The 16013-nt window shown below is 37.9% G+C and overlaps 1 protein-coding gene across 1 annotated transcript in view; it reads left to right on the top strand.

Moving 5' to 3' along the window:
* Window positions 1-391: 391 nt before the first annotated feature.
* MTMR6 (myotubularin related protein 6) overlaps window positions 392-16013 on the top strand; it is a 31366-nt gene continuing 15744 nt past the window's right edge. The window contains 3 exon segments of the mRNA XM_008571838.1: window positions 392-538; window positions 10834-10950; window positions 14392-14554. Coding sequence (XP_008570060.1) covers window positions 515-538; window positions 10834-10950; window positions 14392-14554 — 304 coding nt within the window. The 5' untranslated portion in view covers window positions 392-514.

Genomic DNA, 16013 nt, shown 5'->3' with positions numbered 1-16013 from the left:
ATAGAATTGTAGCTCAAACTAAATTTGGTGCTGTCCACTGGTACGGTGATGCACCTCAGCGACATGCAATCTCTCCCTTACCCACCAAAAGTGCTCTTGACCCGGGATCTATTCTCGTCCAGAGAAAAGACTTCTCCTTCGCCCTGCGCCCCTGCTAGGCTGGTTCTGGCCCAGCCGTAAGGCCTTGGGACGGGTAGATGAGCCGTAGCAGCCCTCCACCAGCAGAGGGCACTGTGGTATCTGCGGCGACCCCGGATGAGCCAGGACGCCGCTCTCTATTGGCGGACCCTCTGCCTGCCCGCCCAGCACCACTCTAAGGCCGCCGGGTTTGGGGAAGTGTTTCTAGGAGACGGTGCTCGCCGATTGCGCTTGCGCGGTTGACGCGGACGGGGGCGGGCTGACGGACCGAGGTACTGGCCGGCTGAGGGAGTTTCCCCTGGCTCCAGATCGCTGTCGCCGCCCGGCTTCTGTCACTCTATGGTACGCCTGTGAGGCCGGCAGACGTCTTCTCGGGATGGAGCACATCCGGACGACCAAGGTAGCCGGACGCGGGAGAGCCATTCGCCGCTCGCCCTGGTCTGACCTGGTAGAAACGGGAGGTGACGAGGGTCGGCCGGCCCGACCAGAATTGGGGACCGGCCGGGCGGGGGCCTGGCCGGGCCTAATCTGGGAGGGCAGCGTCAGCTAGGGCCACGGGGGGTGCGGAGGCTTCCTGTACCTTTGGGAGCAGGGGTCTCTCAGCGCCTCAGGGTGCTCGGGGATGAGTTCGGGAGTATTGGTCGCTGCCTTCTTAGCTCTACCCGTTCTTGGGCAGAATTGGGGCTGCTTTAACTTTGGGGTGTTTCGGCTATTCGTCGACTCATATATGGAAAACCGGTGGGTCCCCAAATTAACATTACGGTGCTGCGCAAGCTTGTCCTTGCTCACGTTTCATTGTCCCGTGTCATCGATTCATGATGCGGGCTTTGGAGGCGCCGAGATCAGCACTCCGCTCCACCTCGCTTTCTCCTCCTCCTCTCCAGGCACTTAGATTTTGGTATTTCCGTGTCTGTGCTTTAAACTTTGGCCGTTGTCTTAAGAGTCAGTAGTCAACTTAACAGAGAGTTGGGGAAAAAGAAAATTTTTTATCCCTATTTTAAAAGGTCGAATGGAACTTACTTCAATTGAGCTTATTAAACCCCACGTTTAATTTGTGCGTGTGTAAGATTTAAGATTTATTTACGATTCCATTACAAATTTAAAAACTGAAGGAAATGACATCAAAATATTACCAAATTAATTTTCCAACAAAATTTAAGCTAAACTTCAACTTTGGGAGGGAGAAAAACATAAATCGAGACCAGAAGAATTGGATGAGATCGCTCGGAGCCTGTCAGAAGGAGGCTCTACCGTGACGGCTAACTCTCCGTGTTTTGCTAAAACCGAAACCGGCGGTCAGTGCTTCTGATCGTAAAGTTAAGGTTCACTTGGGGAAGGAAGTAGCAGACGTACATTATCTTCATTGTTCCAAGGAGAATTTGAGATGTACGTCTTTAAAATGTATCACAAGCCTTTTAAAGGTGCACATAGATTTTTATTAGAGCTTGTTTTTAACATTGCACATACTGGGGGCCGGCCCGTGGCTCACTTGGGTGAGCGTGGTGCTGACAACACCAAGTCAAGGGTTAAGATCCTCTTACCGGTCATCTTTTAAAACAAAAACAAACAAGCAAACAAACAAACAAAAAAAACATTGCACATACTGTACCTAATAAAATGGAAGTTGCTAAAAACTTTTTTTTTTAAGAGAAAAAAAGTAAAGTAACTCAAAAATTCAAGTTTCTGGCACTTCAAGTTTAAAAGTAGATGGGTGATTAACCAAACTAGTAGAAGGTGAAAAGATGGAAAAGACTAGAGTGGGTAGGGAATCAGATTCTTGTCTTGGTTCCAGGCTTCCACGTGTGTATTATATAGCAGCTTTGTGCATGTGACTTCCTTCTGTACCAGTTTGAACCTCATCTTTAGTATTCTTGCTACACTGCATAGCACACAACGGAAAACCAGTAAAAGTGAACTGAATCTAATGAACTAGAACAACTCCTATTCCTAGGTGTATAAGGGTGAACAGACTGTTGGAAAATCTTTATGTCTCTTGCTTATTTTATGTCTTTCCTTTCAACTTATGATGAATATATTTGTATTTTTATTTGTATAGTTGTGGCCCCCCATCTCCTTGAAGATTTGGCTCTTTCACTACCAGTCGATGGACTTTTCTTCAATTAATTTTCTGATTTAGTCTTACCTTTTCACAGTGGGTCTATGCTGGTGGTTTAGTAAGGCCCTTTTATGCCTTTTAAAGACTAAAAGATTTCTGACTAATTTTCTATTAAAATTACTTCTCAAGCATGCTTCTTTATTACTTTGGGTTGTTTGTCTAGCATTGGACCACTTCTCTGGAATAATCTTAAGTGGGTAAATGTAGACTGCAATGAAACAAATGTTTAGTGGGTACCTTATATGCTAGGCACTGTACAAATGCTGGTTTTAAAACAGCAAGATAGATGTGGTATAATTGTATGGACATTAAATTTTCTTAAATTATTAATCTATTGGGAAAAGAACTTATTCTTAAAAGATTGATTTGAACATAGCCAACTTTTTGTTTCCATTATGCATAGCCTTCACCTGGATATAGTTAATTTGCTGCAAAAATAATTGTAAGTATTTCATAACCAAAAATGGATTGCTTTAGATTTATTAGCTTTTTTGAACTCTGTGTAGTTTAGTCAGAATGATCACCAATTGACTGTAGAGTAGTACTATATGACTATTTAGTGATATTGTTCAGACAGCTGTATTTGAAAAGTAGTAATTGCCATTTATTGAGCAACTATATGTCAATATAGCAAATTATACAATATTATCATAATTTCACAATATTTATAACTTCACAAGTATGTTTTTTTGTTTTTTTTTTTCCTTTTTGTCTTTTTTCGTGTCCGGCAACGGGATCGCAACCCTCGGTGTCGTGCCCGCACCTCGCTCAGCCAGTGAGTGGGAACCGGTCTGTATGTGGGATCCGAACCCTCGGCGGGAGTGCCACCGCGCTCCCAAGCAGTGCACTGTAGCAGTGCGCCACCAGGCGGCCCACAAATATGTTAATTTATACAATATTAGCACTAATCTCTTAATCCTGTCAGTTGGGTATTTTTTATCTCCATTTACAGATGAGGAGGAAATAGAGAGTTTAAGTAACCTGCCCAATTAGCTCATGAAGGGTAGTCAGAATTTAAGCTAAGTTTTACCTAGCTCCAAAAACTATGTATCTTTTTCTAATGCCTCTCTAGTTTTAATATAATTGTTAAATTTGTATTGATGTTAATTCAGAAGTAAATCCTAATAATAATTCTAAGAGCTTTGTCTTCTCCAAACCTCTTCTTGTCATAAGTAAATAATATTTGTGTAGTATTAATTTTTTTTATTGTTTAGAGTCATTATTTTATTGCTTGCTAACTAGAAATTTATTAGATTAAGTGTTTTAGCTCAGTAATAATTAAATGGCTTTCTAGTTCTAAAATTCAGGAACAGATATATCATCCTGTTTTGGTCACAGTTGGCTTACTAACTGTATGGTATCAATAAATATGTCAAGTCCCTGAATTTGAATTTCTGAGAGCATTTCCAAGCTATACCTATGAACTATGTAGCTACTGCCTATCACTTTGAGCACTAATTTTTCCATAATAAGATAACTCTGTCAAGAAACAATAAGAAATATGCAGAGAGCTCTTCTTTATGCAGTCTTTCTCCTTTTTCTGCCAGGCTCCAGTACTTTGGCTGACATCATATATTGATGTTGAGTGATATTGTGCCATCTGAATGGAACTTGACAGACTAGAATAGAAGAATGTTTTTCTAAGCTATAAATGGAAGACTGCTTTCTACAGTTTGCATGGAATGGAATGTCCCATAAAAATCTGATCCTACTAGGGCTCAAATTGAGTTATTCCAAAAGTAATGCCCAACTTCTTCTGTAGCTTTCTATTCTTTCTGTCACTAGAATGTGAGATCATACATGTATTATACAAATATATATTATCTATTACAAAGAAAGAAGGAGATATAAAACTAAGAATGGGTCAGGAATAAGGAGAAACCAATACTATTTAAATTGTCTTTGAAATAAGAGCCAGTAGGTTTTGAGGAGCACCCGAATAATTTTCCCTAAGTAAAGTGCTATTTTGACTGTTATAATATTATCCTATTTTGCAGGTGGGAAAACTGAAGCTTGCAGAATAACTTGTCCTGGGACAGAAAGCTAGCTCTACTAAGGAAGAGGTGGAGCTGGGAACTTGAATACAGGTCTTTCTGATAGCAGACCTTAACCACTGTACTCTCCTGTCTCACAGAATAATTAATCAAGTGATTTGAGTAGTGAGATAGGATAGTGTGAGTAGGAATAGAGAGGAAGGGATGGATGAGAGAAACTTAGGTGGTAGATTTTTGTCTGGTAGTTGACTATGGGGGTCTAGAACTAGAGAAAGGGTTTGACCCAGAGAAGTAGATTTGGGAGTTGTCTGTGTTTAGGTAATCATTGAAAGTTTCTGTTGTGGATGAGTTTACATAAGGAGAATAAATTGAGACTGTAGAGAAGAATGTGAAGCTTAGAGCCCTGGAAATGTTTTAAAAGGAGCAAGCAGAGGAAGAGGAGCCTGAGAAAGAGTAGTACAGGTAAAATTGGAAGAGGTGAATCACAGATGGGAAGGGAAAAGTCTTCCCTGTTCTAATTTCCTCTTCTGCTTCCCCCTTCTCCTTGGGTCAGGCACTGTTCTAGGTACTAGGAAAATGGCAATGAACAAATCAGACAAAAACTCTTGCCCTCATAAAACTTATTTTCTAGTTGGAGAAGACATAGCAATAAACAAAATTAGTAAGTCTAATATATCGTATGATAGATAGTGGTAAATACTATGGATTAAAATCAAGCAAGGCTCTGGAGAGTGCCAGATTGGGGTTGGGGGAGAACAATTGTAAATTAGGTAGTTAGGGATGTAACTGGGGATATATGGAAAAAAACAAGATGATCTCTGTCCTCCTCTTGCTTTCCACTTCATGAATGGCAACTTGTTGTGCTCTTTTTTTTTTGATAGCTAATCATGATGTCAGTGTGGAGTAACGATTCTGAATCCCAAATGGGTGCCTGGTTATAGGGAGAGAGCACAACAAGCCAGAGAAACTGTGACAGTGCATTTTCTGCTTCAGTAGCCAGTGCATGCATTGTCATGTTGTTGAGTAAGTACAACTGGTCACAGAAATTGGAGTAAAGAAAGCCATTAGTCCCTTCCTGTCACAGAGGCTTCTTTTCCCTTGTGGGGATAAATAGTGTCTGAACTTTCTTTTTTTTTTTTTCCTATGTCTGAACTTTCTGAATGTGATTCTGTGTATGTGTGATTCCCTGTGTTTTCCAGTTTCAACTTTGTACACAGCTGCAGTTTGAACTTCCTGTATAGACCATTAGGGTTGCTTTTAGTGTAGGCCTATATTGGCAGTGATTCAGCTGAATAGTCTTTAAAGTACTGTGTGCTGGCATTTACCATTCCCACCAAAGTGACTACACTCTCTTAATTCCTTTCTCTTGCCCCATTTATTTGTTCTTTGGTTTATCTTTCTTTTCCTAAAGCCTTTTTCCTACTTTCTTGTTTACTTTTTGCCTGTGGTAATACCTGTGACTTGAGGATCCTAACACTGTTTCTATAGTGCCTCAGTGATAGTGACCTGAAAGAGTTGTAGTTGCTTCCTAAACATCTGACTTAAAGCATTCCAAGAAAAGACTGGGGGATATCCGTAGCAATGTCTGTAAAGTACTTTCGGTTCCTTGGTGACAAGGGGAAATATAAAGAAGCAGTTGGTTTTTAGAAATTGACAATTCTATGATTTGAAATTTGTATGATGATTTTAAGCAAGGAAAAAGATCTAATTTTCCTCTTTTCGGGGTGGGGGAGTTGCAGCAAAGAGCAGAATAATCAGTGTATTTTCTCAGAAATTTTCTTATTTTCTTCAGTACTTTAAGTACTACATAAATGGTTTGGAATAATATCAGCTTAATTTTATTATGTCACAACCATATAGAGATTGCCGTATTTAGACAGTTATATGTAATGATTTTCTACTATTAAATTTCTTTGATTTGAATATAATTTTGCATTTACTAAGGTAATGACTAATCTCTATTCAAGACGTTCTTTTCTCTCAGACTTACTTTTCCTTCTCTGGATCTTATCTTAGTGAATGTCAACTGGTCTGAAAAACTTAAAATTTTAAAAAAATCTGTATTTCTCCTTTCTGCCCTCTCACATCAGTTTTGTTATTATTCCAAGAGGAGCTTCCTCTCTGTCACAGCTTACTCCAGGCCCCGATATCTCTCCCAGTCACGCCTAGATTGCTTCATTAGCTTCTTACCTTGTTATCCTTACTCAGCCCAGCATTTTCTTCACATTGACACTGGAATGATCTTAAAAACCATATCTGGTTGTAGACTACTGTGCTTAAAAACCTCTATTTGTATCCTTTTATCCACAATACAGATTCTCTATCTTAACACATGTTCCTTTTCCAACAGATAAAATGTTATGCCTCCTCTATTGAGAATTCTGTATTTTTTCTGTATTCTCATTAGTGAAGAAAATGTTATTGATCCTTGCTTTTAACATTTGTATTAGACAAACAGTTTTTTTCAACTGTAGAGCACATTAGAATATTGAATTTTCTTTTTAAACTCCATGCACATCTTTTCTTTCTCCATTTGGACTTAACTGGGCAGTAGCTTAGAACAGAGGACTGTCAGGGCTCAACTTTACCTCACTAGATTACTAACGATAGTAATTTTTGCAAACATTTATTTGAGCACTTTATTGCTTATATATGTATATCAGACAAAGGGGGTAAAGTATCTGACATTTATTATCCAACCTTACTACAGACCTCTGAGGGAAAAATTACTGCCCTTATTTTACAGAGGAGGATATGAGACCCAGGCAGGATGGCCTTCGGTTGACAGCCAGTAAATTTTTGTTGAATGAATTAGTAAACTCTCTCTCCTGGTATTGTATATTTATGTGCATGTTCTTCAGAGTTGGGTGTGTATGTACATGTAATGCAGTTATGTTTTTTGAAGGGGCAAAGTTGTAATAAGATTTAAAAAGTGGGAGAACTAGATACACTGAAGCCTTAAATGTCTGGGAAAGAGACTAAAGGTAGAGAAGGAAGCTAGCCTTATGTGAGTTAAGAGTGAGAGGGATTAATTTAGAATTAAAGTTAAAAGGAACATCAGTTGCATAAGAATGAGTAGGTGAGCTTCTTAAATATACAGATTCTTGGTCTTTATCTCCTCAGATGATTGGGTGGAGTTGAGGTAAGGCTTGGGATTTGTACTTTTGCAAAATTTTGGAGATGACTCAGATGAACAACTAGGCTTTGAATCTTGTATATAGCTGATCAAAATTAAATATCTAACAGGAGGAATTTCAGATAATTTTGGGTGTAAAACTAGGGGTAATCAGGAAGTAGGTTTAGAGTGTTAGAAGGAGTATTTTCAACTTGAATTTCCCATCTTGATAGAAACCCAGTCAGAAAGAACTATGTAGTACTATACAGTACTAGAGGAAGAATGATTTAGCCCAAATTGGGTGATGGGGTGGGGATAGAGGACTAAAAGTCCAGAAATGTGCTTAAAAAACAAACAAACAAACAAACAAAAAGCTGAACTATAACCATGTTCTACTAGTAGTTTGTCCACTTGTTTTTACTTTGTTGCTCATTTATTCATGAATTACTGAATAAATAGCCACTGTTCACCCATTATGTAGGGGAAAAGTAGCAGAGAGAAATGAGGAACAGTATAATGGGATAAAGAATTCTATTTAATAAATCCTTTGAATAATTTCAACAAAAGGAACCACTGGTAAATTGTAGGCAATTTTTGTTTTTCCCCTACGGGAAATAATTTCTCTGTGGCAGTTCATCTTAGTTCAACAAACCTTTATCTTGTCAGACACTATACTCAGACATAAATGAGAGACAGTCCTTGCCCTGGTATATGTTACAGCCTTTGTGGGACACATAGACACATGAACAGATGCTTTCATTATAATTTAGGAATTTAATAGTAGCAGAAGTGGAAGATTCAAAAATATGTAGGTTATGAAATTGGTAGGAATTGGTGATTGAATGTTGGGGTTCAAGAAGAAATCATAGGATGATTTGCAGATTTCCAGTGTGGGTAACTTGATGAGGGTGAAGTAACATTTACTCACATCTGAAATACAGAATTAGGAACGTATTTGTAAGGAGTATGAGGGGAAATCAGTTTTGTTATGACTCAAAGACATTCAAGTGGAGACAGTATAGGAAGGTGTTCTGGCTCGGGAATCAAACCACTTAGGGTTATAACTATTCTATGTACCACTTACTAGCTGCTACTAGCTGTATGACTTTGTGACGATTACCTAACCTCTTTAAATCTCAGTTTCTGTGGGGATAGTAATAGTACCTACCACACAGGAGTTGTGAATATTAAAAGAAATATTGTGCATTAAGCACTTATCATGGTACTGAGCACATAAGACCTCAGTACTCAATAGTGTGTCAGAAATTATTGTTACATGAGTAGCAGACAGTGTGAACTCAGGAGAGATCAGAGCTGGACCTATGGTTTTGGGAGTCATTAACATATAAGTTAAAATAATGACAGTGGGTAAAATTCCTATAGCAAATGTACCGCTGAGGAGGAATAGTAGTGAATAGGGGATGGACAGAAGAGGGTTAAAATCTAAATGAAGAGTGGTATGATTGTTTTACATGTGTACAAGCTTTGTAGATAACTGTGCCTTGTAGAGAAATTACAATTTAAGGCTTATGATTGAAACACATCTAGAAATATTTATGATCTTTCAATAATCCACAAATTAAAAAACTTCACGTGGATTTTTTTTTAAAACAAACTTCCTATTTAATTAAATAATCAGTCCCCTCTCCCCCATATAAACTACTTGCCAATATACTTTTTTATTTTCTCTGTGTAGCTATTTGAAGTGCTACAAAATGGTGTTGGTACAAATTGTTAGCTTGAGTAATGGCGATACTTTCTGATAACTTTAATTTCCATATGTGTTCATTAATTCTCTTTTCATTAGAACCCTTAAAATGTGAATTGCTTAAGGAAATAAAGTATGTGAGGTCTATATTGTGGTTATTACTGTTGGTTGGCCATAGTGCCATTTCCAGCCAAGTAAACAGTAGTTGATCCCATTTGTCTTAAGAGGTGTTTAAATTTAAGTTTTGATTTGCATTGTGTGTACAATGAAGTTAGATTATTATTTAAGGAAGGAATTGTCCTAAACAATGAAATAAATATTGGCCTCCAAGAGAAATCTTCATATTTATAAGTAGCAAGTCTTCCTATTTTCCTAAAGGACAGTGTAAAATGAACACACAGGTTTTGTATGGCAAATTAAATGTTATACCTGAGCTGTATAAATTAGATCATATCTCTGTCTCCAGAGGAAATTGTTAAAACTAAGTTTATTGTTACTGTGCAAATAAAGTTTTGTATCAAATAAAATTTTTTAATTTTACATTTAAATTTTAGCTTATTTGAACAAGTGCTGTTATAAGCAAAAGCCCTCCATGAAAGTAAATTTCTGGGCGTGGGGAAGGGAAGAAGAAGCTAATCAGCCTTTTAAATGGTGGTTATTGATAACTTTGAAAATCATAATCTCATAATAGTGGCATTTTGTTCTTTAATTAGTAAGGGAAAAGATAATATATGTGGGAGGAAAGTATAGAATTAATGAGATGATGGTTAGCTACTGGATTTTAAAGATCTACACAATTTAAAGAACTGTCTACAATCTGCTGTAAATTACATTTTTTAAGTTGGTAGTGGTTATTTTACTTTTTTCCCCCATAAGTGTGGATATCACTAAATTTCAAGACAGTAGTCTCCTGTGTATTCCTGGCCAAACCTAACCCCACTTTCCACCTTAGCGGCAACCACGTGTACATGTGTGTGTCTATGTAGGTGTCAGCTAGTATTAATAAAGTCTTACTACATATCTCAACTGCCTCCTGCACTAGAGGAGGCTGAAGCAGTATATGACATGCTTTGTGCCAGGGAATTCAAAAAGGAATACAAAGCTGAGATGTAAGTAATTGATTTTCTAAGAAGTAAGGAATTGATTTTCTGAGAAGGATTCGTGTTAGGAGGCACAGGGTTTGAGTGAGCTTTGAAGAATGCTTAGCACATAGCTAAGCAGAAGAGTTCCTTTTAGTGAAGGGAGAACAGCGTGAGTAAAAGCCCAGAGCTGGATACAAAACAGTCATTGTCCTGGCTTGGGGTTTGTGAGGAGAATATAGAGACTGAGTTGAAGTTTGCAACCATTTAACTGTTTCCTGATTTAATTTTTCTGATAGTTTATGTCCAGAATAAACTTATATATTTATTACTTGATTTTCCAATTTTAGATAAAAATATTCACTCTTCAGTATGAGAAATGCTTTTGCTTATTCATACTGCACCCCTCTTTCTTGCTTCCCTTAATATATATATATATATATATATAGTTTATGGCATTCTTCTCTCTTGGTTACATTTGTAACTGTAAATAGTACCTATGTTGTTTGTGGCTTATATGTTCCCCCAAAAGACACGTGAACTTAACACTGAATATTAAATAAGCTCTTATGTTTTTGGACAAAAGGAAGAAAAAATGAAAATGGTGCATGTAAGTCCTGGGATAATAGAAAAAGAATTTATACTATTTCTGAAATGAGAAATAACGTGTTTTTCCTTTTTAGGTTGAACAAGTAAAATTACTTGATCGATTCAGTACTAGCAACAAGTCATTAACAGGAACACTGTATCTTACGGCCACACATCTATTCTTTATAGACTCTCACCAAAAAGAAACCTGGGTAAGGAGGACTGCAGCTGTACTGTTTACCATAATGATACTAAAGGAACATGGTCTATCGCTATATTTTATTTTGAACATGAATAGCAAAATTTTTAATCATTGGTTACCTATTTCAACCAAAAATTCCAGTCACCAGATTACTACTGCCTTCCCTTCTAATAAATCAGTGATATCATGTGTAATGTGGAATTCTTCTGTATAAAACCAGACTCTTTATTCCTGTAAATAATTATAAAATATCTATTTGTTCCTTTTAATTTTTAAAAATGTAAATAATATATGTACATGTTAACAGATCAAGTGGATTGTTAGGTATATTTTACAGTATTTTTATACCAAATTGTAATTAGGGTGTTTAATTATTTTTTTCTAGAATAAACATTGCAGTATACATATATGTATAAAAACATCTTGTATATGTATACAAGATATACGTATACATTTTCGAATATTCTTTTACATATACTCAAATATACCTTGAAGTATACTTGAAAATGTACATATATATATATCTTGTATGTGTTTCTTCCTGCATATGTGCCAAAGATTCTCTGGGATATTTGCCCAGGAGTAAAATTACTGGGTCTTGGATAAGCACATATTTAAGCTCACTAAGTATGTCACCTCCCCAAAATGGTTGCTTTGCATCCTTAGCAACATTGGTATTGTCAACTTAACCATTTTTGCCTATCTGGTGGATGTTTGATTGTGATGTTAATATACTAATTACAAAGAAGTTATTCTTTCAGGTATTTTCGCCATTGGGTGATTCCCTTTTCTTTCTCTATTGGATTGTTTGTCTTTTATCGATTTTGTAGGAGTTCTGGGTTTTAATGCTTTGTCACATATGTGTGTCATAGATAGCTTCTTCCAGTGTGTGGCTTGTCTTTTGTGTGTTTTTGTGTATATGTCTTTTAATTAAAGTTTAAATTCTTAATGTTACACATTTTTCCTTTTTTCTTTAATGGTTTGTGCTCTTTTGTGACTTGCTTGAGAAATCCTTCCCTTTGTCAAGGTCATGGAGATTCTCCTACATTTTCTTCTACATGCTTAAGTTTTGTCCTCCATGTATAGTTGTTGATGCATCTGTGAAATATTTTGGTGTATGGTGTGACATGAGGATTCAGTTTTATTTTTTTTATATGGACAACCAGCACTATTTGTTGACTGTTTCCTTCCATTGATCTTTAGTACCAAGTCTGTCAAAAATAAAGCTTCCATGTATGTGAGAGTCTGCTTTTGAGCTCTCTGTTCTATTCTTTCTGTGTATTGACTACACTGTACCAATACCACACTGCTTTATTGTCTATAGCTTTTTAATAAGATTTGATATCTAGTAGAGCAAATCCTCCCAACTTGTTCTCTAAAATTGTCAAGGCTGTTTTGGGCTCTTTGTTCTTCCCCTCTTGTTTTGTAATTAATTCACTTATTTATTCATTCATTCATTTAGCACAGATTTATTAAGCACTTACTATGTGTTTCATCTCACTATTCTAGGTATTTTGGAAACAATAGCTGATAATAAGAGATAAAAATTCTGTCCTCATGGAGCCCATGTACTAGTGGGGAGAGACAGACCATAAATAGGATAAATAAGTAAAATATATAGTGGTAAGTGCTAAGCAGAAAATTAAAGGAGGATAGAATGTAGTTTATGTCTACATACTTGAGTGGGAAAGACATGGCATATTTCTGTGCTACTGGCTATGCCAGATTTTATAACCTTCATTTTATTGTTGAAGCTCAGGGAAGTGGTGTTATGCTAAGTGTCACACAGGCAGCTAAGTGTCACACAGTAAAGGGAGCTTAGGCTGTGCTGTCAGGTAGCTTTGGGTTCAGATGTCCGCTCTGCTGTGTCCTGGTTAGGTGACTGCATCAGGGTGTTTTTGGCTGTAAGTAAATGAATACGTGACTGAAAATGACACCAAACCTCCCAAAGCAGGAGTGGTGGGTGGACTCTTCTCAGTAGCCCTTCTCCTGTTATCAAGGAGAAGCTTTCTCACATAACTCCCTGCTGACGTAACATCTGATTGTTTGGAAATTGGGACACTCAGCTACTTCTGCCTGCATAGGAAGTATAGAATGTAGATTCTGGCATTTTTGATCTCTTCAGGGAGATGGGTGTCACAAGTAAGGAAGAGGGAGATGAATGGTAGACCAAAAGTGTCTGCCAAGAAGTGTGTAACTTTCAAGCTTAGCACCTACATAAAATGGGTATAGCATTAGTCATCATATAACGCTCTTGTGAATCTTAAAGGAGAGAAAATAGGAAAAGCATCTGTGCCTAAAGCATAATACTGACTCAGTAAATTGTAACTGCTCTTACTGTTTTTCTAAAGAGTAGAATCAAGATTAGAGGTCAGTTCTGCCTCCTAGGCTAGAAAGTCATATTGCTCAGGGGTATACCCCTTACGGTGCACCTGCATTCTCCTCTTTCTCACTTTGATTTACTCTGATTATATTTTGATTGTATTTCCCCGGGAAGGCCGTCCAGTTGATAAGTGATTGCAGCAAGTAAGTTAAGGTACTACCTAAGATGTTGATCTTGATTAAGTTGTATTCCCTGGAGGCACCAAACCCCTTCCCCACCCACTGCTTGCCCAAGAACTGCCAGGAGTTTCACCTAGCAGTACCTTGTAAAATCATTAGCCACATTATCATCTGCTTCCTCTACCCTGCCTTTGTCCAACTGCCTCAATATCTTCTCTGTATGTTATCCATCTCCTAGCAGTACGAATGAAGGTTTCCCATGTAGCTATTCCTTCAGATGTTGGGAATGTAATTTGGGGGGGGATAGCAAAAAGATATCTATGTTGTTCTTTTCTCTCCTCTTGTCTTTAGAATACTTTCTTACTAGTATATTCCTATGTCTCTTATGAATGAAGTCTGTTTAGTATACTATGTCCGTAGAAATGAACATTTTAGATCTAGAAAGTCCTTACTGACGATTTATTCTTCTTCTCATCTTACAGATGATTTTTTTTTTTCCAGAATATAATATTAGTTAGTGGTGGAGCCAGGTCCCTTCACCATTCTCTTTCTGCAAATAATTTTGGGTCCTAATTGGAATTATAATAGTGATATAATATTATAGTTAGCTTATTGCCCCTTATTCTGTATGTAGAAGTTACTATTTGATTATTTTGAGTAACTTAGCACAGACCCACTAATGTAAATGTTAATGGTGCTAAATCTTAGCTATAAGTATGGGATACATATGTGTGTGTGTTACTTATCTGTGCTATATATAATTTTCCCTCGGACAAGTAGTTCTCTATTACTCTCTTTTCAAGTTTTTCTTATTTATATGCATTTAATCTTCCATATGAGTATTTGAGACTTTATTTGAGGAGGGCATTCCTAATATTTATGTACTCTGGAAGAGAATAATATTTAGTGCTTTCCGTACTGATTACTTTAATGTGTTTTCATGCTGTAGATATTGCACCACCATATTGCCTCAGTAGAAAAACTTGCTTTGACTACTTCTGGATGCCCACTTGTAATTCAGTGCAAGAATTTCAGGACTGTGCATTTCATCATTCCCAGAGAAAGAGATTGCCATGATATTTACAACTCTTTGCTACAACTGTCAAAACAAGGTATTGTTCTTAGAGACCAAAGCTTACCTGCTCCACGAGATGGGGCAGGGAATTATCCAGAATACTTTATTTAATGTCTCATTATTGTTATTTTATCTTTTAAGTTACTCTTACAGTCAGGTTCTTGTGCACCCTATCCCCTACAAATAATTTTAAACTATTGATCTGAATTTTAAGAATGGTTTCCAAAGAGGGGGTAATAGTAAGGAAAAAGCATTTATAGTACAGACTTAAGAAAACATAGATTTATATTAATGTTTTTAAACTCTATTGATAGCAAGTAGCACAACATTCCACACTTTTCAAGGAGAATGACTTGGAAATTGATATTACTAAATGAAAAGTTAAGGAAGGTCAAGGTCTGCACGTTTCTCTTGGTCCTGGAGGGTCTCAGGAGGCAGGACTACATGTAGCCTTTGCCAGGAGTCCGCCAGGGAGCAGAGCCACACATAGCCTTGCCAAGAGATTACAGCAAAGTGAGTTGCTCAGGGCATGCCTTGAGCGAGGGGCTGCTGCCTAGGGAGATGGGCAACAAGATACCAGACATAAAGTTCTGGGACTTAGCATACTCACTAAGCAACTTTATGGTCTACAGGCATGTATTATATATGTTTTAGCCAGCTGTGAGCCGCTCCCATACCTCCCCATCTCCTAGGCAACTCAATAGGAAGTCTGTGGTTTGCGGTTAAGCCTTGCAAATTCTTGCTGACTCAGTCTATTTGCATTTCTGCTGATACAGTCTAAATCCTGGAGAGCAAGAGTGCCTCCGTCTTTAAAATGTGTCCTCCTTCATTTTCCTCCAGTGGTCCTCTGGTAGCAGTTGACTAAAATATTTAATAGATTAGGGTGGAATGTATGGAAGATGAGCACAGGGGCAAGAGAGGGTGAATCGTGTTCCAGTAGAGGTAGGGTTGAGAGGGATATAGGTCCTAAAGAGAAATCTTATCACTACGTACACACTGGGGATCTGGAGGCTTCCTTCCTCAAAGACTTGAATTACTGTTGAACTAGATTTCAGTTGAGTCACCTGGATTGCAGCCTGCACGAGTGGTCTAGGAGAAGGTCTGTGTTTACTCTTCTCTCTCGACATGTAAAGCCTGTAGCATCCCATTGTTGCACGTTAAGCCAGAGCTTATAGTAAAGATGGTTCTGTGACTCCAGGGCTTATCATTGTGCAAAAGTAAATGCTCTCCTGAGCTGTGTGCAACCACTGCCATTTTTGGTCAACACTATTCTACAGGAATGTATGATGCAATTTCATGTTCTTTTTTTTTCCTTTTTGTCTTTTTTACTGACCGGTAATGGGATCACAATGCTCGGTGTCGCGCCCGTACTGGGGACCGGCAACGGGATCGCAACCCTCGGTGTCGCGCCCGTACCGGGGACCGGCAACGGGATCGCAACCCTCGGTGTCGTGCCCGTACCGGGGACCGGCAACGGGATCGCAACCCTCGGTGTC

The sequence above is a fragment of the Galeopterus variegatus genome, unplaced genomic scaffold (genome assembly GCF_000696425.1).
Source record: "Galeopterus variegatus unplaced genomic scaffold, G_variegatus-3.0.2 Scaffold728, whole genome shotgun sequence".
Taxonomy (NCBI): Eukaryota; Metazoa; Chordata; class Mammalia; order Dermoptera; family Cynocephalidae; genus Galeopterus; species Galeopterus variegatus.
This window is presented reverse-complemented; position numbering and strand designations above follow the sequence as displayed.